The sequence below is a fragment of the Rhamphochromis sp. 'chilingali' genome (genome assembly GCF_963969265.1).
Source record: "Rhamphochromis sp. 'chilingali' genome assembly, chromosome: 9".
NCBI lineage: Eukaryota > Metazoa > Chordata > Actinopteri > Cichliformes > Cichlidae > Rhamphochromis > Rhamphochromis sp. 'chilingali'.
The window spans coordinates 28,785,747-28,810,500 of record NC_137936.1 but is presented as its reverse complement, the minus strand read 5'-3'; the positions used below and the strand labels follow the sequence as shown (position 1 = coordinate 28,810,500).

Below are 24,754 nucleotides of genomic sequence, written 5' to 3'. Positions count from 1 at the left end.
ACATAACAGGTTTTTAATGATCAGATTTATGAGCAGAGAAGCAATGCAACAAATACGAAAGGATTAACATGAAGCTAGACATAGCTTCAATGTCTGATCATAGCCATTTAATATTCAAATAACTTGTCAATCAAATATCATATTGAAACAAAAAGAAAAGAAAGGCATGCATTTAATTTCTCCACTTCATTAATCCAACAGATAGTTTTCTCTTTGAGGAGCCAGTCTGACTGAAGCTTTGTGCAGCCATCTGTCCTACTACAGAGCACTTTCTGCTGTCACACCACACCCACTGGGGAGATAATGTCGATGTTTCACCCATGTTTGCTGAGAGAGTGAAGATTTATTGCTGTGGAAGCCTTGAAGGAAAAATGTAATCCTCAAAATAACAATGATGCTTTTTTGAGGAGTTGAGCAACAAAACTTGTCACACAAGTACATTTTAGTCCCCTGAAGGTTCTAATCTATATCAGATATTATGTCATCGTATTGCCTAGCAACAATCTAGCAATGGATTAAAATGACCTGTGTTTACCTTTTATACATCTATAATGCCTTATAAAGAAAGTTTATCTTATGACAATAACACCCTCCATCCATCTAAATCTACAGCTTCACTTGTCCTCAGCTGTCCCCTCCTGGTGACACTCCTGAAACATCAATCTGTCTGTAAAGCTCCAGTTTCCCTCTCCCCTCTTGAACAAGACCCTTAGATATTTAAACTCCTTTGCTTGGGGGAGCAGCTCATCCCTGACCTGGAGTGGACACCTATCCATTTCCTGCTGAGGAAACCTAATTTTTAATTAACAAAAGCTGAATTATGCATGGTATATTATGATGCAATCACATTGCCTGGTAATCACCCAGCAACTGCCTTCTTATTGCCTTTATGCATCTACAACAGCTCACAAAAACATTTTGTTTTTTCCTTTTTTTTTGTATAATTTCAACAACATCTCATTTATATCTACAAAATTTGAATTATAGACTTTTAGCAGGCTATAATGTACATGTTTGATAAAACAGCTTGGACACTCGAGTTAAAACTCCCTCTCTTGACATTGATTAATCTCTTAAAACTAATTTCTGTTCATCAGAATTACATATTTAGAGTTTTTGTCCTCATTTACACAAGTAACTCAACACTTCTGGCTCTTTTAGTATTCATGAATCTATGAATATAACATCAGCCACTGACTCCTTTGCTTCCTTCCCCACCTCCAGAGCTTTCCTCTGCTTCTGTGAGCCCCTCTCACAAGTTTCAAGCCACATGAAGGGAGACCCAGTGCCAGTCTACACTGCTGAAGTGTGCCTTTCATTATGCAGGCAAGGAAAAACCTGAAGCAAAGTGTGAAAATCAGGAGGTCACAAATAGAAGAAAGAGTGCTGTTCTAGGAGTCAGGGTAAAGAAGTTTAACACTTCTTGGAAAGCTTTTACTGCACACTTAAGGTATCGTCAGTTCACCCATCTGTAAGGTGCTTTCACATGGGCTGTGATTTGAAACATGTTATTTTCAGTGGTTTCCACCTTGCAACGATGGTCTGGTGCTGTGCTGAGTAAAGTGCAACTGCAGCACAGCTTGGGAGATCCTGTGGATTTGAAGTTTGCCATCAGTATCATGGCATACAAAAAGGCACCTAGCCAAGCTAATTTTATAAGTCTGAATTACCAAAATTACACAACACATGTTGAGTTTGTATTGAGACCACAGGAGGAAAACCCTTCCTTGAAAGGGTTTGCATTAAAATAAAATATACACAACAAATGTGCTAACAGTCCTTGAGAAATGTACATAAACAAAGCGTAGATGTGTTATGAACACTGTGTGGATCCCAATATAGAGGTTTCAAACCTTTGCAGTTCAGGTTTCAGCACTCTCTCACCTCTTATTCACTTTGAACATGATGGTGCAATTTGTTGCCAAACTGAATTGTGGATTGTGGAGTTGGGAAATGATTAACTTTTCTAACAGGATCCAATCAAATGAAGTTATGAAAATCCCTCACAGAATAGAGAAGATGTTGCTTGTGCAGCCTGTTAGCCGTCCAGCTTCTGGGCTACAACCCGCTACAGATCACAGAAAATTAGGATTAATGTATAAATTTAAAACATGTATTTAAAATTTTGTAGGAAAAAGCAAAAAATACTGGTAGCTGCTTCTCCTCAGTCTCCTAGTAGATGTACCTCAGCTTTATATTTGAAAGTCCTAGGTCAGCGGTCCCCAACCCCCGGGCCTCGGACCGGTACCGGTCCGTGAGTCATTTGGTACCGGGCTGCGAGAGTTGAGGCTCAGGTGTGAAATGTATGGTTTTCAGGGTTTTTATCGGTTTTCAGCGTTATTTTGTTATCATTTTTATCGTGAACTTGGTTTTCCTGGGTCTTTTCACGTGTGTTATGAATAAATCTTCTTTTTTTCGGTACCGGTACTAGTTTTATTTTGTTGTATTTATCCGCGACACCTTAAAGGCTGGTCCGTGAAAATATTGTCAGGCATAAACCGGTCCGTGGCGCAAAAAAGGTTGGGGACCGCTGTCCTAGGTCATTTGCAGAAAAGTTGACCTCTGACTTTGAACTTACCGTAATTGTCGGGCTATAAGCCGCTACTTTTTGCACAAGCTTTGAACCCTGCGGCTTTTAGTCAGGTGCGGATTTTCTATGGATTGTCCATGATTTTTGTCATATTGTAAGACGATTTGTTTTGTTTGTTCCGCTGCTGTACGGCACTACGTTGCCTGGCGGAAGGGAATGTGATCAGACACACAGTATCGGGGTTCAAGGGTGGTATGTTGGTCACATGTCCATCCGCCAGGCAACATAGTGCCATACAAGAAGCGCGAAAAACAAACTTCAAAGTAGCGCTACGCGTTCAGCGGGAGGCGTGGATGATGTGCGGCGATAAACTTGCGAAAAGCAAGTTATGCCCAACTCCACCGGTGGAATCTGACAGCGTGGAAAAGTGTGAAAACATCCATGATCACCAACGGATTTCGAAGGGCTGGACTGCTGCATGATGGAGAGGAGGACACCGCCACGGCCCTTCAGAGGGTGTTCGACTCTGACACTGACAACGAAGTAAAGAAGCTGAGAGTGGATGACGAAGCCACCCTGAGCCTGTTCGTTTCCGACACTGGAGAAGAGGACTTTGGTGGTTTTAGTGCGCAGGAAGATGGTGGTGAATGACTGACTTTTCTTCTTGTTAAAGCCGTGTCACAGCACCTGAGCCTAAAAGGTAGTCCAATCTATTTTTCTGGTGTGCTGTAGGTTATTGTTATGTACTACATTTGTTACTCATTTATGAAGCGCAGTTAATGTGCAAATATGTACCCATAACTTGTTTTTCAAAAATATTAATAAAAGGGATGTGTCTCCAAACAGCCATCTCTTTCCTGACATTTCGCTTTGTGCATATTCTCTTACATATGATAAGTCAACATTGAAACACCTGCGGCTTTTAGTCAGGTGCGGCTAATGTATGTACAAAACAGGATTTTCCCCTGATTTTAGCTTGTGCGGCTAATATTCAGGTGTGCTTTGTAGTCCGGGAAATACGGTAAGTAAAAGTAAGTAAAATTTATTTATATAGCACATTTCACAGATAAAAATCACAAAGTGCTTTACAATAAGATCAGACATACAAGTTAAAATTAATTAAAAGCCCGTTTGTATAAAAATGTCTTCACCTGCTTTTTAAAGGAGTCAGTAGAGTCTAGACAGCGTAAAGACAACGGCAGAGAGTTCCACAGCCTAGGTGCCAGCGCCTGAAAAGCCCGATCCCCACGTGTTTTAAACCTAGTACGTGGGACCACCAGTAGCCTCTGACTTGAAGACCTAAGTGCTCGGGATGAAGCATGAGGTTTCAGCAGGTCAAAGATATACTGGGGAGCTTCACCGTGCAGAGCTCTAAAAGTTACAACTAAAATTTTAAAATGAACCCTAAAATTTACAGGCAACCAATGAAGAGAAGCCAAAACTGGAGTAATGTGTGACCTCTTGTTTGTACCAGTTAAAAGTCTTGCCGCTGCATTCTGTACAGACTGAAGGCGATCCAGAGCTGATTTGTTGAGACACGTAAAAAGACCGTTACAATAATCCAAACGAGAAGAGATAAATGCATGAATAATCATCTCAAGTTCTGCCTTTGACACCAGTAGCCTGAGTTTAGAAATGTTTCTTAGATGATAAAAACAGTTCCGGACAAGTTGTTTAGAGTGTTTAGATTGTTTAGAACTTGAGGTCAAGGTCACTGAGATTCAAACTCATCCAAGGTTTTTAGTAGTTGTGTCTATGGTATGAATTTCAAAATCCTATGTCATCTCACTCTCAAGTTATTGCATTCACAACCTTGGGTGTCCACGCTGTCTACCTGCCCAGTTGGGTCATGAAAATACGCCATCAATTCACTTATGATTATGGGTCAGGCTTCTTCATCAGATGTGGCCTCCAGCTTGCACTGGAACAGTTTGCAGCTGAGTGTGAAGCAGCAGGAATGAGAATCAGCACTGAAGTCTGAAGCCATGATCCTCAGCTGGAAAAGGTTGGAGTACCCATGCCAGGCCAGGAACGAATTACTACCCCAAGTGGTCGACTACCGGTGATGGCCAGAGGGGCTGATGGCGCGATATGGCAGCCTCGCTTCTGTCAGTCTGCCCCAGGGTAGCTGTGGCTACAACTGTAGCTTGCCTCCACCAGTGTGAATGTGAGAGTGAATGAATAGTGGAATTGTAAAGCGCTTTGAGGGTCCCAAAAAGCGCTATATAAATGCAATCCATTATTGTTATTATTATAAGTGAAAGAGTTTAAGTATCTCAGACTCCTGTGAGGGGAGAGGGCATGTCCCACCGAGAGGAGGAGGCCCCGGGTAGACCCAGGACAGGCTGGAAAGATTATATCTCTTGGCAGGCCTGGGAACACCTTGGTGTTTCCCCAGATAAGCTGGAGGAGGTGGCTGGGAAAAGGGAGGCCTGGGTTTCCCTGTTTAGGCTGCGCGTCCACATTGAAATGGCCGAAAACACTTACGTTCCAGTACTGCGCGTGCGTGAAACGCAAGAAGATTTGACCTGCCTCATTTCTGTCTGCTGCTTATTTACTTTCCGGCTCTTTGAAACGTCGTGGCAAAATGTTGAGGAAAAGCACCGAGTTTTTTAAATGGACTAACTATGAGGTGGAGTTTTTGCTGCCAGTAACACAAAAGTACAAAGTTGCAAAAGATAGTTAAAGAATTTGAAGAAAAGCTATCTGGAGCATGTACAGACTGATATTAATCTTTAATAAGGCTGTTAAAATTGAGAGCAAACAAAACAACTGCTGTCTTACTTTAATTGGTCACATGACTGCATCATATGACTAACATGCGTCATCATTTTAGAAAGTTTGCATTTTCGCTGTCCACACTGCGACGCAAGAGCAGTTTTGCACGTTTTCAAATGTATGCGTTTTCGAGAGTGAAAACGCCATCTCGGTGTGGACGGGAGGCCAAAATGAAGAGAAAACAACGCACCCAAAGCTACTGTTTTTATTGTTTCTTCACCACTTCCAGGTGTGAGGACAGTGAAGAGAGAAAAAAACAAATACTGCAGAGTCATCACACTCTTCAGAGTCTGTTTTAAACTTCAGTGAACGTAGAAAGATATTCAACAATTTAAGATTCCGGAATTAATAATATATAAGGGGAACAATTGCAATACTGTAAATGTTAACTTCACACAGTGTACTTTTTCCAAAAAGCACGTCACATCACTTATTTTGTAGTGGTTAAACTAGTTAAAAGAAATAACCTATTATAGGAGTCCCAAATTAGTTATGGTAAAACTGTAATAATTAATATTATTTTTTAAAAAGTAATATTTCCAGTCAGCATGTATAGACACTCAATGGAAAATGCAAAAGCAGTAGCAGAACTTAAAATTTATGAATCAGGCATTAAGCATAAAAAAACGAATCAATTTTATTTAAAATTGTTTGTTTTTTTCTAGAAGCAGACTCAGAAGCAGTCTAAAGGAAAAATAAATAAATAGATATACTGTAAAATCTGCTGTGATAGATCAATACAGCCTGACCAGGCCTTTTCCCACTGACCTTGGTGGTGATGGTGAGCTGGGTGATGATGACTGCAACAGGATTGGAGTACTTGGAGAGCTTTCTGGTGCTGGACAACTCAACCACCTCTTCGTAGCTGTCTGTGGGGTAGGGCAGATGCGGCTTGGGGTCTCCCAGGCACTGGATAAGGGGCTCAATCTGATAGAAGTCAGCCTCCTTTCTTAGCAGCTCCGTCTCCTTGAAGTCACATGGCAATGTGAGCTCTGACGTCCGCAGGAAGTTGAGGATGTAGCTGAAATAGCAGAACCAGAGACAGGATTAGTCAAGACTGCTGAGCCAACAATTCTGAGCTGTCAGTTAAAGTTGGGGCAGGAGAGCTGCTAAATGATGTGCAAGTAAGCTAAATAATCATGTTTCATACATTTTTTTCCTAATGTTCACTCTATATGACATTAAAGAGATGTTATATAGATTGGGGTGGCTGTGGCTCAGGTGGTAAAGCATATCAGCTACTGATTGGAAGGTAGGTGGTTCAATCCTTGGCTTCCCCATGCCAAGTATCCTTGGCCTAGTTGCTCTCCGATGCGCTCATCGGAATGTGAATGTTGGTTAGACTGAACTTGAGTTTAGAAGCGCTTGTATGAATGGGGTGAATGAAACATGTTGTATACAGTGCTTTGTGTATGGCAGATGTATGGGCCTGGTTTCTGATAATACTTCAGAATCTTGTTTTAAGTTCATGGTTAGAAATATGACAAAACCTCCCCCAAAAAACACGCAACATGGAGTCAGCCCACAAGAGCACCCGATGTGGCTCATTCTTCCACAGTCACCCGCCTCTCCCAACACATTACTTCTTCTCTAACATATGCAAAGCTGACTAATTTCCTTAAGCGATTCACACGCTTGCACACAATCAAAAATTGGTCAATGACTTTATGAGGAAAGGAATCGCAAGCTGGTATCATCTTGCAAACTGATTAGTTCAGTTTCCATCTGGTTTATAAACTTAAACCTGCTGCAGTGTGCCAAATCAGCTGCCTGGCATGGGGCCGACGCTGGGTGCGCACCACGGCTTCCTAGCTTGAATTCTTTCCCTCTCCTCGCCTCTATTTTGTGTCAGAGATTAAAAATAGCAAGTGGCCTTCTGCAGAATAAGCAGTTCATAGATTCTGGCTTTGACGCTGCGTTTGCCTGGAGAGGCCAGCTGTCACCTGCATGCAGGCAGAGTAGGCCTCGCCACTGATTCTCTATAGACACTGGGCTCTGGACTTTGACTGTAAGACAAAACGGGTGTGTTTGCGCATCCACTTTATATTGCAGGACAACTTCTGGTGTTTATAACTTTGTTTATGTTGAAGATAAACAATCACACTGAGCAAAATGTGCATGTGGTTGACGATGTTGATTTTAGAAAGGCATGCAGCAAATAAATTACTGACATACAAGCATCCACTTTTGACCCATAGCTAATGCCAGTATCAATATTTTTAGTTTAATTGATTTTTTTTCATATGTTTTCTCGCTTTTATCCAGAGAAACTGTGAAATTATCATTATAAATAATTGCTAAATGTTTCTTCATCACACTGTCTTTGAACACGTGAGGCTCTAAATAGAGAATCAAGTTAAGCACTTCAAATCTGTCACTCAGTAAAGGACTGAAGCTGCTCCATTTAGAATTAATGAGACACCAACCTTGTGAACACTTCGTTGGAACAAATTTCATTTTCTGGTCCAGAACATCACTATCAAACCTTAATGTGTGTGTGTGTGGAAGCTCAAACAGCTATTACACCAGGTTCACAAAGTCAGCCTCCGTCGGCTGAAGTTTTGATCAGATAAAATTTCTGCCTGGGTGGTTTCTAGCTTAAGAGCTGCTACAAACATCCAACTTTAAATCCCACAAGACCACTGGTTCGCAACCTTTCGCTTATATATCAAAAGCCCTGTCAGATAAGCTGAAGTACTCCTTTGACACAGCCCATCACGTTCCAAACATTTCAATTGATGGTAAGCCAGATATTTTGTTAAGACTTACAATGAACAAGTGAATATTGTAGTAGTCATATTCTTGTACAGGAGCTGGTTGGGTCTACTTTGTGTTTGTGCTACTAACACTTGGTAGAAGCTGGTAGAAGCTCCTGGAGTACTCAAAGCACTGTATACAACAATGAAAACAATGAAAGGTGTTGGATTGGCCAAATGCTGGCCGGTGTGTAAAAATAACTCAGCTGTTTGGTGGTGGCATTGCGGAGCTTCCACAGATTCAGTAACATTAACAAGTGGTGGAGGCCAGCATGTGGATGAGGGAGATCGGAGGCAGGACGAGGAGAGACCCGAGGCGGCCGCTGGTCCGAGCGTCAGGTGAACTGAACTTCAGGTAAGAAGTTATGACCTGCAGTCTATCTGGGTCAGATATAAACCAAGTTTAGGTGGAGTTTATTTTCGTTGTGCTGACTTTTTACAGTCAGTTACAATAACTCGTACTGCGTGCTAGCTAGCATGACGGAGTTTCTATACAGCTGGGTGGGTGCTTTGATGTTACTGATGTTGAACTTTAATTCATAAGGTTAGTTAGTAGAGTTACCAACCGTCCCGTAAAAAGACGTAATCCTCCCGCATTCAGAGAAATTATTACGCGTTTTGTGTTGAGCTGAGAGGGGACGCAGTTTGTCCTGGGCTTCAGCTAGAATGAAAAAGGACACAAAGGTTGAGTTATTCTTTGTCTTTGCTGCACAGCTGCCTCTTCTTCTCTCATTCTCTCCCTTCCCTCTCCTGTTGTTACTTCAATCACGAAACTGATCAATGATCAGCTGATCGGCTTTTCTCTCGTTTGTTTATCGCCCACTTTGCGCCAGAAAGAAGAAACCGGCGGATGTCGCGCTAAACAACAGCAGCATGTTTAAGCTTGATCAGCTGTTGTTAGAATTTATTTAATATTAATTTCTAGTATCAGCTGAGGTTTGCTGGAGCCACAGCTGTAAAAGCTGCTGGTCATGATATCGGTTTGTATATCTGGTGAGAGGGAAACATGAAGATGAAACCAGGAGATGTCCTTACTGAATCATCACAGCTGAACAGGTGATGGAGAAACAGGTTTACCTTTTAGGTGACATGAATGAGTTGAAGGGAAGTTATGAACTGTTTCTGACAGACAAATAACACCAATATCATTTTCTAAGTAGCTGACAGCTGGTAACTGTCCTCTTCTTAATGACGGTATCTTAACTAACCACCCCAACTACCAGACTAAAAATAACTTAGCCTACTGGTAAGACGGACGTTGTTAGCTTTCCACATTCCGACACTTCAAAAGCTTCAGCAGCTTTCCGCTCAGCACAGCATCAGCACCACGGAAATACACGGATACATCTGTAGACTTGAGACACAATGCATTTTTGAGACTTTCAGGTGTATGGACCAATGTTTTATTTTCTGATCAAACCAGAAATCTTTAATGAGCTGCTAGATTTGTCTTGCATTAACTGGCTGAGTTAATGCCAGTTAATGCAACATCGAAGCAGCTGGAATCCACAGCTGTGCGTGTTCATGGAGCTGCATTTTCACCGGCTGGACATCACTACCTGACAAGTTTAACTGTCTTCAGAACATTGCAGAGGCCTTATTGACAGTATTTGGCTCTACATATCTGTGTGAGCAGATTTTCTCTCACATGAGTGTCCTCAGGTAGCCGTCTGAATGCTGGACACGCCGAGACCTGTGTCTCTGAGTGGGAGACCAGAGATCATATTAGCATGTGTGTCTCTGTATTAACAAACATGCCATATCGGCTTCGTTTATTTTTCTTATCATTGTTGTGAGGAGACCATAAATAGCATTTGTATTTTCCGTTGTACAGTTCATTTGCTGTTATGGAGTTCTTGTTATGGATAAAAAGTGTCTTTTTTTGTTTCAAAATAGCTGATAACTATTCGCTGATAGCTGCCAACATCTGCGAACAAATATTATTCTATAAAGTTGTTCTATATAGTGTGTAACTGTTAATATAGAGCGTTATTAAATTTATTGCTAATGCAGTCATGTGGCACACTGACCTCTGAGGAAATTTTAAATGGCACTCGCTATCAGAATGGTTGCCTACCCCTGGTTTACTGTATTTGCAGCTGTTGAAAAAAAAATTGATGATTACTGCCATTAGGTTCTGGATGTATTAAACAGACATACTATGTTTAATACAAAGGTTTCTTTAAAGTCCTTTAGTCAAAGGCTTTTGTTGGTTGGGCTAGACTGTGTATTAACGTTAACTGTTACATAGCAAAGAGAGCTTATGTTAACCAAAGAGTTTTCACAGGTATTCTTGTGGTTGGCCAGCAGGGGAGACTTTCGGCAGCGGATAATGAGCCTCTTTGTTTCAGCCATCTACACAAAACATAGCAAAAAACCCCAAACAAACAAAAACAAACAAACAAAACAAACAGGTACTAAGTTGAGTGTAGCCCAAATATAAATAGTAATTAGTTAAGATGTCTTATCATACTATTGTAATAATAAGTTTAAGCCAGAGTAAAATCTGTTTTACTAGATTTTAGTAATTTCCTAATTGCCTACTGGTGATGGCCAGAGGGGCCGATGGCGCGATATGGCAGCCTCGCTTCTGTCAGTCTGCCCCAGGGCAGCTGTGGCTACAACTGTAGCTGCCTCCACCAGTGTATGAATGTGAGAGTGAATGAATAGTGGAATTGTAAAGCGCTTTGAGGGCCCCAAAAAGCGCAATCCATGACTTTGCTCAGCCAATCGGATGGCATGTAGGTCATAGTAAGCCTGTCCCGGCTTCCTCCCGTCAGATGTGTGGAGGCAAGCCAGGTGACAGAGCTGTTGCAGGTTTGTATTGGCAAACACTTGCTTTTCCCGTTTTTAATGCATTTTTTTAACACCAACTAACTTATGCGACTTAGATGCTGATTACTGTGAGCCAGAGCCGTAGTGTTGTTGTGCACTGAACGGAACGGAATTGGTGAGTTTGAACTTTTAATTGACTGTTTGTATTGCTACCAGCTGACGCTAATTGGCGGCTGCCGGTCCAAACATTTTGATTTTGATTTGACCGATATTTGTTGAATAACAAATGTTGTGAAGCTATATAATATTGTAGCGGGTCAGGGCTGTTCGAGGTTCTGTTTGTACAGTACCCACACGCCGAGCCGCCAACCGCGAGCAGTTATGCCTACCACGCCAGTTAAGGTATCGAAATACAATGGGCTAACCCCGCTAGAGCCCTACCTCTCACAAGTGCGGCTGGCCGCCAGACATAGTGGCTGGAGTGAAGAGGAGACTGCTACACACCTAGCGCTAGCATTAGAGGGAGATGCACTGCAGATACTCCTTGACCTAGCCCCGGCAGAGCAGCATGAGCTCCAGGCCCTCACCGCGGCACTCGAGAGGGGATTCGGGCAGCGGCACTCCACTGATCAGAGCAGAGAGCAGCTGACCAACCGGAGCCGTCGACCGGGGGAGAGCCTGGGCACCTTTGCAGCAGACGTGTTGCTGTATGCTCGTCGTGGCTACCCGGAGTTTCCAGCAGCAGCCTGTGAGGAGCTTAGCCTGCATGCTTTTCTGCAAGGACTTTTCCCAGAGCGACTACGTCAACACGTCCGCATGGCCATGCCTCAGACCCTCCGTGAGGCACTCCTTGAGGCTGAAAGGGCCGAGCCGGTGCTCACCTCGCGACCTAACCAGCAGGTGCCCCCCCCAAACTACCCCCAAATCAGAGCCACAGACTGTGACGGGGAGGGGGAGGTCGCCGAGATGTCCCAGCTGCAACCCTCGGTGCCCCGGAGGCGTCCTTGTCGACCGACCGACCGCTGCTACCGGTGCGATGAGCCTGGCCACGTAGCGCGTGACTGCCCAGCACCAGCCCCGAAGACCAGAACTACGCAGCCTCAGGGAAACGAGGAGGGAGCGGTGTAGCGAGGGGACCACCGCTCCAGCTTCCTGCCCCCCTCCAAGGACGATGCACAGTGGTGGGCCGAGTTAGGTAGAGTCCCTTGAGGTGCCCGAGCTGCTGTGTTGAGGACCAGCCATGCCAGGCCCTGGTGGACACGGGGTCTACCATTTCCCTGATACGACCTGGCGTGCTCCCTGAAACATCCGGGCCACTGGTGAAGGGTTGGTTGCCCACAGACACCCAGCTGATGACCGTGATGGGGGAGAAAACTGTTATGCGGGGGAAGAAACCATTGTGGATCCGAGTGAAGGATCTAGAGCTGGTGCACAACTTCTGGCTCGCCGACATTCAAGACCAGTGCATCATTGGCCTGGATCTGCTGAGCCGCTGGGGGGCCTGCGTCGACACCGTGAAGCTGCCTATCACTCTTGGCGCAGAGACTTTTGCCCTCCAGCGTGGCCAAAAGCAGGGAGCGGGGACCAGACGAGAGAGGCGTCGGGCAGCTGCCGCTCAGCAGATTTCGGATGCCGGTGGCTCCGGGTCATCTCCACTCGCCTCAGCCTCTCAGCCCGACAAACCTCCTTCAACTGAGACCATCGAGGCTGTTGATGACCTTTGGCAGCGCAGCAGCGTAGGCCTCAACGTCGACCAGCGCCAGCGGTTGAGGTGCCTCCTGGACGAGAATGTGGGCATCTTTGCCGCCAGTGACAAAGACTGTAGGCAGACGAGTCTGGTCCAGCACACCATCGACACCGGCTCTGCTCAGCCCATCCGTCTGCGCCCACACCGGCTGCCGCTACTGCCGCTACTGCCTGCGACAGGAGGAGCGGGCCCAGGAGGTGCTGGGGGTGGCTACTGCTCAGGCCACAGCCAGCGGAGGGGGGTGGCTCCCATTGACAACGCAGCAGCTGAAGCGGGAACAGGAGGCCGACGCGACGTTGGTTCAGGTGGGGGCCTGGCTGGAGGCGGCGCAATGCCCCGCCTGGACGGTGGTGTCGGGACAGGAGCCCGAGGTGAAGGCCTACTACTCCCAGCACAACAATCTGGAGACCCACGACGGCCTCCTGTACCGGAGATGGCGGGCCCCCGGTCAGGGCAGAGATCTCCTGCAGCCGTTGGTGCCTCGGTCGCTGCGGTCGCAGGTGCTTGAGCTGGTCCATGGCTCGGTGGGGGCAGGGCACTATGGGAACGCCAAAACTCTCCGCCGCCTCAGGGGACTGTTTTAATGGCCTGGCTGTCGACGGGATGTGGAACTGCCCCCCTTCAGCAGTACCTGGTGGGGGCCCCAATGGAAAGAGTGGGAGTGGACGTCCTAGGGCCTTTCCCCGTCACAGAGTCAGGGAACCGGTATGTGTTGGTGGCTATGGACTATTTCACGAAGTGGCCAGAGGCCTACGCGGTGCCAGACCAGAGCGCAACGACAACGGCCGAGAAGCTGGTGGAGGAGATGTTCCCCCATTTTGGGGTCCTGGCTGAGCTCCACAGTGACCAGGGGCGTAACTTCGAATCGAAGGTCTTCGGGGAGATCTGCCGGCGACTGGGGGTGGAGAAGACGAGAACCACACCGCTCCACCCACAAAGCGATGGCTTGGTTGAGCGCTTCAACCGCACGCTGGCCACCCAGCTCGCCATTCTCACCAGCCGCCACCAGCGGGATTGGGACCGACATCTGCCCCTGGTCCTTTGGTCGTATCGGATTGCGGTGCAGGAGTCCAGCCAGTGCACACCTGCTGCTCTGATGTTTGGACGGGAGCTCCGGACGCCTGTGGATCTGGTGTTCGGTCCCCCCCCCCCGAGCCAGAGATTGATGGTGGGCCAGAGATGGACTACTACAGGAGGCTGAGGGAGCGGCTGCAGGTGGTTCATGACTACACCCGCCAGGCCCAGGCCAGCGCCGGAGTACGACAGAAAAGAGCCTACGACACCAAGTGCCGAGGGGGGGTTTTCACGCCTGGCGACAAGGTTTGGGTGTACTGCCCGGTTCGCAAGAGAGGAGTGTCCCCCAAACTCTGCAGTCACTGGCAAGGGCCGGCGGAGGTCGTGGAGCGGCTAACAGACGTGGTGTACCGTATCCGCATGCCGGGCCCGGGGCGCATGGTGGTGTTGCACCGGGACAGGCTCTCACCGTACCGACTGCTTGCTCTGGCAGATGCCGGGGCAGGGGATGATGGTGGCACCCCATGTTCTGACCCGAGGGACTTTTCCCCCGCCGGTCGTGACCGGCCGGTGCGCCAAAAGAAGGCACCTGGACATTTGCAGAACTTTGTGTGGGGTAATGGGGTCGTCGGGGACGACTGACCCCTTAGGTGGGGGCTATGTAGCGGGTCAGGGCTGTTCAGGGTTCTGTTTGTACAGTTATGTTTTGTTTATGTTGCCATAGTGACAGGTGACGCCCTCTCGCTGCGACGGTGTGTCCTTCCGGGGTCAGAGGGCGCCCTGTGTGTTGTTGTTGTTGTTGCTGTGCTGTTGCCGTGCTGAGCAGTTAGCTAGCGGCAGTGTTTTTCTGCAGATGTTAATAAATGGCTGTGCTCCCTGGCTAGCTCACGGGAAGCAAGACCAAACGATACCTCCGTCTCCTCCTTGTCTGAGCTCGCCACAATATGTATATAGCAGTTGGAATGTTTCAGTTAAATCCTGATTGGCTAAATATACTGTTTATTCATTTATAAATCGTGTACACAGGAACAAGAATAACTTAATGTATGTAGCTTATTTGGCTGACATTTTTGTATTATTCTTGTCATTTCTTATTGGCCTTGTTTATTTAGTGCAGGCCAGGTGAACCTTTTTGGGTATGAAAAAGGATGGCGAGCCAATGAACGGCTAGGAGCAGGAATCATTCTGCATTGAAGCTTCCACTGGACTGGTAGGAAGTTATCAAAGACGATGCTCTGTGCCCATTTTCCGAATACACTGATTTCCGCAATCATACACACCATTCCCCCGTTTATGGACAATAGCGCTTTGACATCTCTCATGGACATTCAGATAAAACTCATGGACTTCCTCCTCTTCAGTGTGGATCAGTGTTTTTGATGTTAACATGTGTTATTTATGGGGAACTTTTTTGAGAATCTATATTGCCTGGTATAAGAATAAGAATAAGAATTTTCTTGTCTTTGTGCACCCCCACTGGGTTTTTGATTAATTGAATAGCTGCAGCAGGAGTGATTATTTAAGTTTTCCTTTTCTTTTCTTGTTATTTTTCTTTGGTTTCGGTTAAATACATGGTACCTGCAAAAGCATTTTGTGTTGTGTGTATTTATTAATTACTGCCTATCAGCTCCAGTAGCATTCCTAAATCTTCTGATTAATAATAACCTGATATTTCACTCAATACCTAGCCTGTATTAATTCATTAGCGCTTCAGTGTCTTGAAATTTCCTGTACTTATAACAGGATAGCTTGGACATTCATTTGAATGGTGACTTTCCAGCAGACTACCACTTGCCATGTTATCCATTTAATCTCAGCTGACACAGCCTTAATGTCCCTTTTTCCACTCATATAGTGCTGCTGCCCAATCTAGAAGCAGTTTCCACCAAGGATACACTGGTGCCAGTGCCGAAAAGTATGACTTCACATAACTTCTGGGGCCAAAGTTCGAACCACAGATGCAAATAGCTATGGTAGAGAATACCACAGGAATTTAATGATTAACAGGCCACAGATTCTGTTAACAATGACTGCGTTCCCATGGAAATTACCTCAACTCCTGATAGTGATACTACTTGAGAATCAATAGACTATGTGCACGTTAGCATATGCTACTTCAGGTGCGGAAACTCCTGTGGGGAGCTTTGTTTCCGGTGTCCTATTCGTGCCTTGTTTACGGTCCAAAACAAGTTAAGCAAATGAATGAACCAAGCGGCGATTTACATTTCTATAGATGTCTTGGGCATTTACCCAATATATCTGTAAATGATGTTCATCGACTTGTCGATATTTTCCCCCCCGCGCCTCAGAGCAAAACAGAAAAGGGATTCAAATTTTATATTTCTCAGTATCTGTAAACAGCAGTCCCTCATTTATCACGGGTGTTATGTTCTAAAAGTAACCAGCGATAGGTGAAATCAAGTAGCCAATTTTATTTTTTTCATCAACATACAGTACTGCACTTCAGAGTCACACTGCTAGCGATCGATGCAGCGATTCTGTACTGTACAGGAGAGACGTCACGGAGGAGATCGTCTGCAGCGATCAGGATGCAGGACAATGTGATGTAAAAAAAAACATGCAAACCTGCACTAAAAAATCTGCGAAACACCGAGGTGAAAGGTGAACCGCGTTATAGCAAGGGACCACTGTAATTTTGAAGGTAAGTCACAACATACCCTTCGTAAATACTAATGTATAGAAACCCTTACCAGCAATAATTCATTTTTTGTGTGGCTTTTTTTCACGGTTTGTTAACATGCTGTGTAGGTGTGTACTTGACTAGCTGATATCGACATAATGGGGAAACATCTGGTTTGACTATTGTTCACCTGTAGTTTGAATGCTGAACATTTGCCTGTTTAAATCATAAGACCAGTCACTATACAGATGTGCTTCTGAATGTGGACGATGTGTCTTCTGATTTTGTAATGCAGTTCTGCTTGTGTTGAGTGATGTAAACAACTGATCGATCTAAACTCTTTAAACGTCAAAATTGATCATTAGATTTTTTATGACACAACAGTGGTGAGTGTTCCCACCTTCTGCTCTTTGTAACTTAACGCGATCTTTCCGTTTTCGAGTTTTGGACATGATTTTGGAGTATATCTTCGCAGTAGCGATTGACCACAAAGTAAAGCTACCGGAAATGTACAACCCCACATCCGGTCTCAAACCAGGAAGTTAGCATTTTCTCATGCACAGGGTCTATTATCAAACCTCTTGAAACTTGGCCAGGTCCTCAACAGCACTGCATTGCATCTCATCAATCAACTGCAGAAGTTAAAATAAAAAACCCATCTCACTCACCGAAACAGTGGGCCGTCACGGTCAATGAAGTAGTTCCCGTGCGCATCCCTGACAGTGGGGAGGTCACCTCTGAACATGGCTCCCAGCATAGAGTCTGGGTAGCGCTGTAGCGTAGACAGGGATGTGCTATACACACAGCCGCCCACATTCAGAGTAACTGGCTCCCCCATCTGGACAAAATAGGTAGGCAGAGATAACACTCAAGGCTTTTGTCAATGGCAGTTTTTTTCCACAGCAGACATTGTGACTTCTCACTAGGGTTGTACCTAGGGCTGTTCGATATAACGATATATATCGGATAACGATATAAAAACGTCTATCATTTCATTTTACGCTATCGTTTGTTTCGTGGTGTCGCAAAATAAACTCTTTACAGTAATATGTTTTCACCGTTTTGATGGTCACTGTAGTGGCTATACTAATTTCTTAAAGTTCTCTCTTTCTCTTATATTTAATATAACCACACTACGGACGGACAAGCGTTTTTATGCGTTGTCGTTAGCAACAACGACGGTAAAACCATCGCGTGTCCGCTTGTTTATCTTTCACATAAAACTTTTGGAATAAAGCTCAAGATCCTGTTGACTTTTCAAAATAAACTTAATCACATAAAAGAGTACGCAGAGTACTTACGGATAGGGATGGGTACCGGTATCCGGTGCCATCATGGCACCGGTTCTGACATAAACGGTAGTAACCAGACCGAAAAGCAGCGCACATTTCGGTGCTTTTTTCCCCTGAGATGTCATACACTTTGGATTCTAGCCAATCGTTTTACGTTTGCGAGCGTAGTAGGCGGGCCCAGGTACGTACGTTCTTTTAGAGCAGAGCTACAGATTAAAAATGCCCAAAGCGAAGCGGTCAAAGTCTGGCTGTACTTCACAGCAAAAGATGCAAACTCAACAGCCTGCAACAAGTGCTTTAAGGTGATACTGTGCAAAGGAGGTAACACCTCGAATCTGATGAAACAACTGGCGACGCATAGCGGGGGCTTTTAAAGCCGAGAAATGCGCCGTATTTGATAGCTTGCTGCAAGAGCTCACACCGAGCACATCTACTGCGGGTGTGGTGCCTGTTATTGGACCCGGAGTTAGCAACATCCCCCAAAAACCCGAAGAGTAGAGTCCTGGCTCCTAGCCCTGCCAGTGTAGCAGAAATGATGACGGATGATGATGGCAGCAGCAGCCGTTCTTCTCTGCGTGAGTAGCTTTATGTTGTTGGTGTGTAATTTACGTTGAGTAGGCTAACCACGTTATTACATTAATGCAGGTAAGGTGAACTAGCAAACACGTCATAGTTACATGTGGCTGTCTTCTTGTTTGATGGCAGATGCTCCCTTCACCCTGGCCAAAAAGGCTAAAATGACCAAAGAAAAAGAGGGAAACAGCTAAACATGAGAGGTTTTTGGATAAAGTGTGTGTTCTCCATTCTTTAAGTACCGGTTCGAGCACCGTTTAAGCACCGGCACCGTTTCAAAAGTACCGGTTTGGTACCGGTATCGGATAAAACCTAAACGATACCCATCCCTACTTACAGATGAGAAGCAAAAAAGAGCCGCCAGGTGCTAAAAAAATAAACCTTAGACTAAAATGTTAGAACAGGCTTTTCCCCGCAGCACGCCGTGTAATAAATACTCACAAAGAAAACGGCGGCTGTTACAACTTATGTCTAAAAATGTATAGTTTCATGCTTCGGTTAAAACACTCGACTCCAGGTACACGACGCCCAGCTGGAAACACTTTACGCAAGTCGAGCTGCCCGCGATTCTCAGAATGTACATAAAATGTAAAATTTTTGTGATTTATATCGTTATCGGGATGATAGATGTTTTGTATCGGGATATGAGATTTTGGTCATATCGCACAGCCCTAATTGTACCTAGATTTTCAGTCCCATGCAGACTCAAGGGGTTAAACAGTGAAAACAGGCCTAATATGCATGAAAATCAGGAGAACATGAGCATGAGACTGAACATGATGACCTAGGCTACCACACAGCTGCGAGCTGTTTCAGCCTGGGCAAAGTGCTATAAAGAGTATGAGACAAAACAGAAGACAGACACGGACATTGCTCAACTCTCAGATGCAGACTTGAAGACTGGTCTCACATTTGCTGGTGATGTGTCTATCCTTTATATTTTGACATCAAATATTGAACCTGGCTTATATCTACTTGTTCAAGCCCAAAACAGACTAGATTTCTTTCACTGAACAAGAACAAAAAAAAAGAAGAAAAAAAAATCAAAAACAAAACAAAACTTCAGCGCAATTTATTCACAGCTCTTTTTTAGAATGTTGATCACATTTTTAATCACCTAATTGTAATGTCTGATTTTATATACCTTTATTAATCCCACAAGGGGAAGTTTCATAAGGCTGCCAACCTATTGCACGCAATGGCGGCGCCATCTTACCCTCCGACCATACATACATTACACAAAACATCACATGGGGAAGACAGGTCAGAGAGGTATAACAATGAAAAATGCACCACATGAGGAAAGATAAGGAGGAAAAAATAACTCCCCCCAGACTGAGCTCGAACAGGGAGATCAGTTTGAGAACAGAAAAAAAAAAACAAACACCTCTGCACATAGCACATGAAAAAAAACCTTAATACACCAAAGAAACACATGACAAGCAACAGGGGTGGGTAAAGGGTGAGAGACAGCCGAGTTAGACAGTACATCCGGGCCTGCGTGCTCTGGTCTCCTTGATCCACCGTCAGCATCGGAAAGGAATCCGGTTGTTCAGTCTGACGTCACTAGCCGTGTCTGGGTCTAAACTCCGCTGCAGGTCCATATATCAAACGATCACTATGGCATTACTGAGAGTTGAAAAACTGTCTAAAGTCTTTCATCTTTAATAAAATGATCAGCGTTCTGCTCTACCAGGTGTAACAATTGAGTTTAACATCCAGGCATCCATGAAAACGGAATTTATGACATTTAACGGAGTTAGAAGTTAGCAGGGAGTTAGCTCGCTAGCTTCTATCTAAATACAATATAGCATGTCCTGACTGCGGGGTTTTGGAAACAAATTAAAACGTACAGCTCTGCTATCACTTCCAGCATAAATGAAGACAGAAAACTAAACAGCAGTGACGTTTGTAGGGTTACTGAAGTTGGGCTAGCTGCTATATAATGATTTGCTACGTGACCGCTAGCGACACAGCTATGTTAGCATAATATAAACAAGCTAACTTTTTTTCCACTCGATAAAAGTTAACGTGAGTGTTCTCGGTGGTCAGGAACAAATGTAATCGCATGGCAGGATGCTGTAAAAGGACCAAACTTCAGCCAGGAGAACAACTGAGATAATCCATCCACAATACGAGGTTAGTCATTCATATACTGCTGCATGGGATGGGCTGTAGTTACATCCTAAGGTTTTAAAAACTGAGCTTAAATAAATGATTAGCGGTAATAAAAGCCGAGGGAGGTCAACAGTGGTCGCACCATCCGCTCCGAGCTCCCTGACCTGCACTCAATCTACAGCAGGCGGTGCTGGACCAAGGCCAGGAAGATCGTGAAGGACCTCAGCCATCCCAACAACGGACTGTTCTCTCTGTTGAGGTCAGGAAAGCGATTCCGCTCCCTGAAGACCAACACAGAGAGACTGAGGAGGAGCTTCTTCCCGCAGGCGATACGGTCTCTCAATCACACCACCACACAGTACTGACCCACACATATGGTTCTTACACACACACTGGACTTTCTGGACATTGTTTTTGCACAACACTGGTCACTATATTCTTCATTTCCAGTTAATACTTGTACAGCTGCTGTTATTGTGTATATATTTATTTATATTTAGATTTCTTCATACATTCTTATATAGTTCTATATTGTGTATTGTGTATTTTGTTGTACAGTTATTTTATTTTCAACTTTAATTTATATATTTTATCTTATTCTTCCCAGTTAAATTTACCCTTCATTCTAATTTGTGTTGTACAGTTATTTCATTTTTAACCTTAATTTATATTTTATTCCTTCCTAGTTAAATTTACCCTTTTTAATTTTTCATATTTATTTCCTATCTTATTCATAGCCTTTCCTTTTTTGTTTTCTTTAGGTCACGAGCAGTTGTCCAAGCATTTCACTACATATCGTACTGTGTATGACTGTGTACGTGACAAATAAAATTTGAATTTGAATTTGACTGTTTTAGGAGCTTTTTGAGATCAAATAGAAGAAAATACATAACATTAAACATGTTAACAACACAAAAGCCATATTAAACGCAGACTACTTTAGACCCGGAAGTAGGATTCGTCGCGTGCTCTGGTCTCCTTGATCCACCGTCAGCATCGGAAAGGAATAAGCGTCGAAGGCGTTTGGAAAGGGAGGGGGGATGAGTGTGTGCATATCAGTGTATATGTATGTGTGTCTGTGTCCAGAGTTCAGCTGAGACAGTGTCCTTCGCCCTGCTAGGCTAAGTAAACAGTCTTCCAGCCAACCCAGGTGGCTTTGCATGGAATGGGAAGGAACAATCTAAACACAGTCGTTATCAGGGTGTTGTTGTTCAGCTCCAGCCTTGCGACCGCAGCTGGCGCCGAGAGGGTATCCGCATGAAGTGATGGTGCCTTTTACTTTAGTGCGAACAGCTCATATGAATTTCAAAGCAGTTCTACAGTCCAACACTGGTCCCTCAATCTCCCGTTGGAGAGCCGCGAGCTTCGCCATACTTGCGTTCTGTGATGTTGTCATTTCTTGTGCTCAAGGAGCCGATTCTGAGAACTCACGACAGTGTGCCTCCCCGAGATGTCATCCAATTTGCGCTCAGAGATGTTATTCCGAGCTAGCCCTTCCGAGATGTATCCAGTCTGCAGTCAGAGATCTTATTCTGAGTATTCACAGCAGCCGTAGCCTTTCCAAGATCTTATACGTGCTGCACTCAATGAGCCCATTTTGAGAAACTCGCGCCTCTTCCCATCGTTTCAATCCCAGCAGGCAGCCTTGTGGGGGTTTGAACAGCCGGTTCCGCTTTCTTAATTCTTTGATAAGTCAGGGCCAAGCCAGCTCTACACCTATCAGTAGTAGTTTATAAAGAGATAAAACTGTATTTGAGCAGAACTGAGTTTAACTTATTGATGAGGCCTTTCCCAAGAGTACCAGTTTATCATGTGACCCACCCCTGAACTAGAATGATATAACCTGCGGTTGAGCATTACATAATTATAACTTTGACCTTTGACCCTTCTACTAAAGAAAAGTACTGGAAAAGTAGGAAACACTGTTTAACAAGTTTGAGGTTGAGATCAACATTAAACAATGAAGCGTCACATGGATTGGCACTACTCAACACTTTATTATAGTCCTCATGTATTGCCTTACAAATTGTGGGAGTGTTGCATTTTATCTCACAACACACGTGGTTTTCTGAGCACAGGTAATCAGTATTTTAAGTTTTGGAGGTCTACCAAAGTCGAATTTTATGTGTGTATTTTGTGTACTTTATCTGGATTTTCCTTTATGCCATTTAATTGGCTTTGAACATAGTGGAGGATGGAGAGCACATGTGCTGCTTTGATAGGTGATAGTTCGGCAGAGGAGTGAGGTACTGGAGTGTTTCAGGTCGTTGTGACCCGCTAATGGTGGTAAACACAGAACTGGAAAATACTGGATTTTCTGAGCTGAACACATGCCAGAGATGACATCAGGACTGGAATTTTAAGGGGGAGTGGAAAAGGTTAAGCCTAATAAACCATTCTCTGAATTGAAGCGAAAGCCCCTGTGGGTCTGGAGGGGTCCATGTGTCTACAGTTTAATACCCCAGGGGACCTTTTTGACAATTTCTGTCTATATTCTCAGAGTTTTTTTGAAAGTGATTTTCAATAAACTGGAATTTGAAGCTACAACTCCAATGTTTTTCAAATATATTAGCACCAGCTTGAGAGTTTGGATTGACTAAATTTGGTCTTTGATTTTAGTTTTTTGACACAACACTACAATAATCTGTAATATTAAATCATTTCTAAAACACTAAAGTGTCTGAATTTTGCAGTAAAAGGTTTGAAAGCACCAATTTTCATCAGCTTAACATATCTCCCTTGTTCTTATCCTCGGATAGTTTTCTGAAGGTCATGACCAGAGTGAGGAAACCCCAAAATATCTACACAAAAAAAGACAAGAAAAAGATCACACAAAGAGAAAAGGACAGAGGTGCCATCATTCAAATGCCAGACATGTTTGGCTGGTGAAAGGCTAGCAGAGAGAAGGACAGGTTGGACAGCAAAATGGCTGCATACCAAAAAAAAAAAAAAAAAAAAAAAAAAGACAGACAAACAGATCTGATTTACAATAATTTCCTTATGAGGACTTGTTGCTTGTCCAGAAAAACTGGTCAAGTCCAGACCATGTGCTACACAAACAGCTCCCTCGGGAGGAAATATAAGCACAATGGTAGGTTCAAATGCACTGATCATCTACAACTGAGCAAACAAATGTGAAACTGAATAAACTGAATACGGAATCATATAAAATCATGTCTATGCTTCATCTCAGTCTCTGCCCATTTAGTACTGGATGGTATACTTAATATAGCTGTATACTGGCCTCAATTTCACACATGATAGGACTTCTTTAAATCCTACTAGATCAATGAACAAAGACACAGCCACTGGGGGGTTTTATTATGATGTATTTATAGTAGCCACTAGTAGTAGAAACCACACACTGACACATAGCTTGAACACAGCCTGGATAATCCTCCTTTCTGAAACTTTGAATGACCAAAATTTACAAAATGGACTCATTGTTCAATCAGACCTGAAATGAGTCAGGGCATGATGAGTCAGGGCATGGTGGCCATTATAAACAATAGATATTTCCCTGTTGGCTTCACTTTTCAGACCCAGAAACGGTCATTTTTTAAAATACTATAAGATATTATATAAAAAAAACAATTAGTTGATAACTAGAAGAAGAAGCTCCGCTGACACACAGAGACAGGGAACCAGGTATAGAAGAAGTAGAAGTGGAAACAGGAAGCAAAGAAATCTATGTTGATTTTTTTTTTTAATTTTGCTTTCTCTTTCTTGGGGTGTCCACTAGGGCTGGGCCATATTATACCGTTCACGGTAATACCGGTATAATGTTAGGCAACGATAGGAAAATGAAATATCGCGATAGAATGGGAGTAAAACGCGCATGCGCAGTGCCTTTGTTTTCATACGCACATGGCCGATTGTTGAGTGAAACAGATGAACCAGAATTGGTTTGTAAAAATGGTGCAACTTCCGTGATGTGGAACTGGTTTGGTGTTTGTCCGTCAGATACACAACAAAGCACATTTTTTTGCAGAACATGCAAGCGGCCGTTGTTATTGTCGTATTTGTCGGACTAAGATGCTCTTAAATCTGGGAGTAATCTGGGTCCTAAACTCCGTATACTTCAGGTCAAACAACACTGTAGCATCACTTAGAGTTAAAAACTGTCTAAATTCTTTCATCTTTAATAAAACGATCAGCATTGCTGCTTTACCAGGTGTAACTATAAAGTTTAACTTCCAGGCATCCATGAAAACAAAAGTTATTACATTTAACGGAGTTAGAAGTTAGCAGGAAGCTAGCGGAAGTTAGCTCGCTAGTTTCGCTAGTTACCTAAGCATGATATAGCATGTTCTGACTGAGAGATTTCTGAAAAAAATCAAACGTACAGCTCTGCTATCACTTCCAACATAAATGAAGACAGGAAACTAAACAGCAGTAACGTTTGTAGGGTTACTGAAGTTGGGCTAGCTGGTATATAATGATGTGCTACGTGATCGCTAGCGACACAGCTATGTTAGCATAACATAAACAGTGAAGCTGGAGGACGAACACTAACACTTTTCCACTTAT

General features: G+C 44.0%; 1 protein-coding gene across 1 annotated transcript in view; it reads right to left on the bottom strand.

Moving 5' to 3' along the window:
* The window catches only part of kctd6a (potassium channel tetramerization domain containing 6a), a 38,410-nt gene that overhangs the window by 5,614 nt on the left and 8,042 nt on the right, over window positions 1–24,754 (bottom strand). Inside the window, exons 4-5 of the mRNA XM_080891311.1 lie at window positions 16,910–17,079; window positions 6,077–6,329 (exon numbers count right to left, since the gene is read on the bottom strand). Coding sequence (XP_080747437.1) covers window positions 6,077–6,329; window positions 16,910–17,079 — 423 coding nt within the window. The remainder of the gene's footprint in view (window positions 1–6,076; window positions 6,330–16,909; window positions 17,080–24,754) is intronic.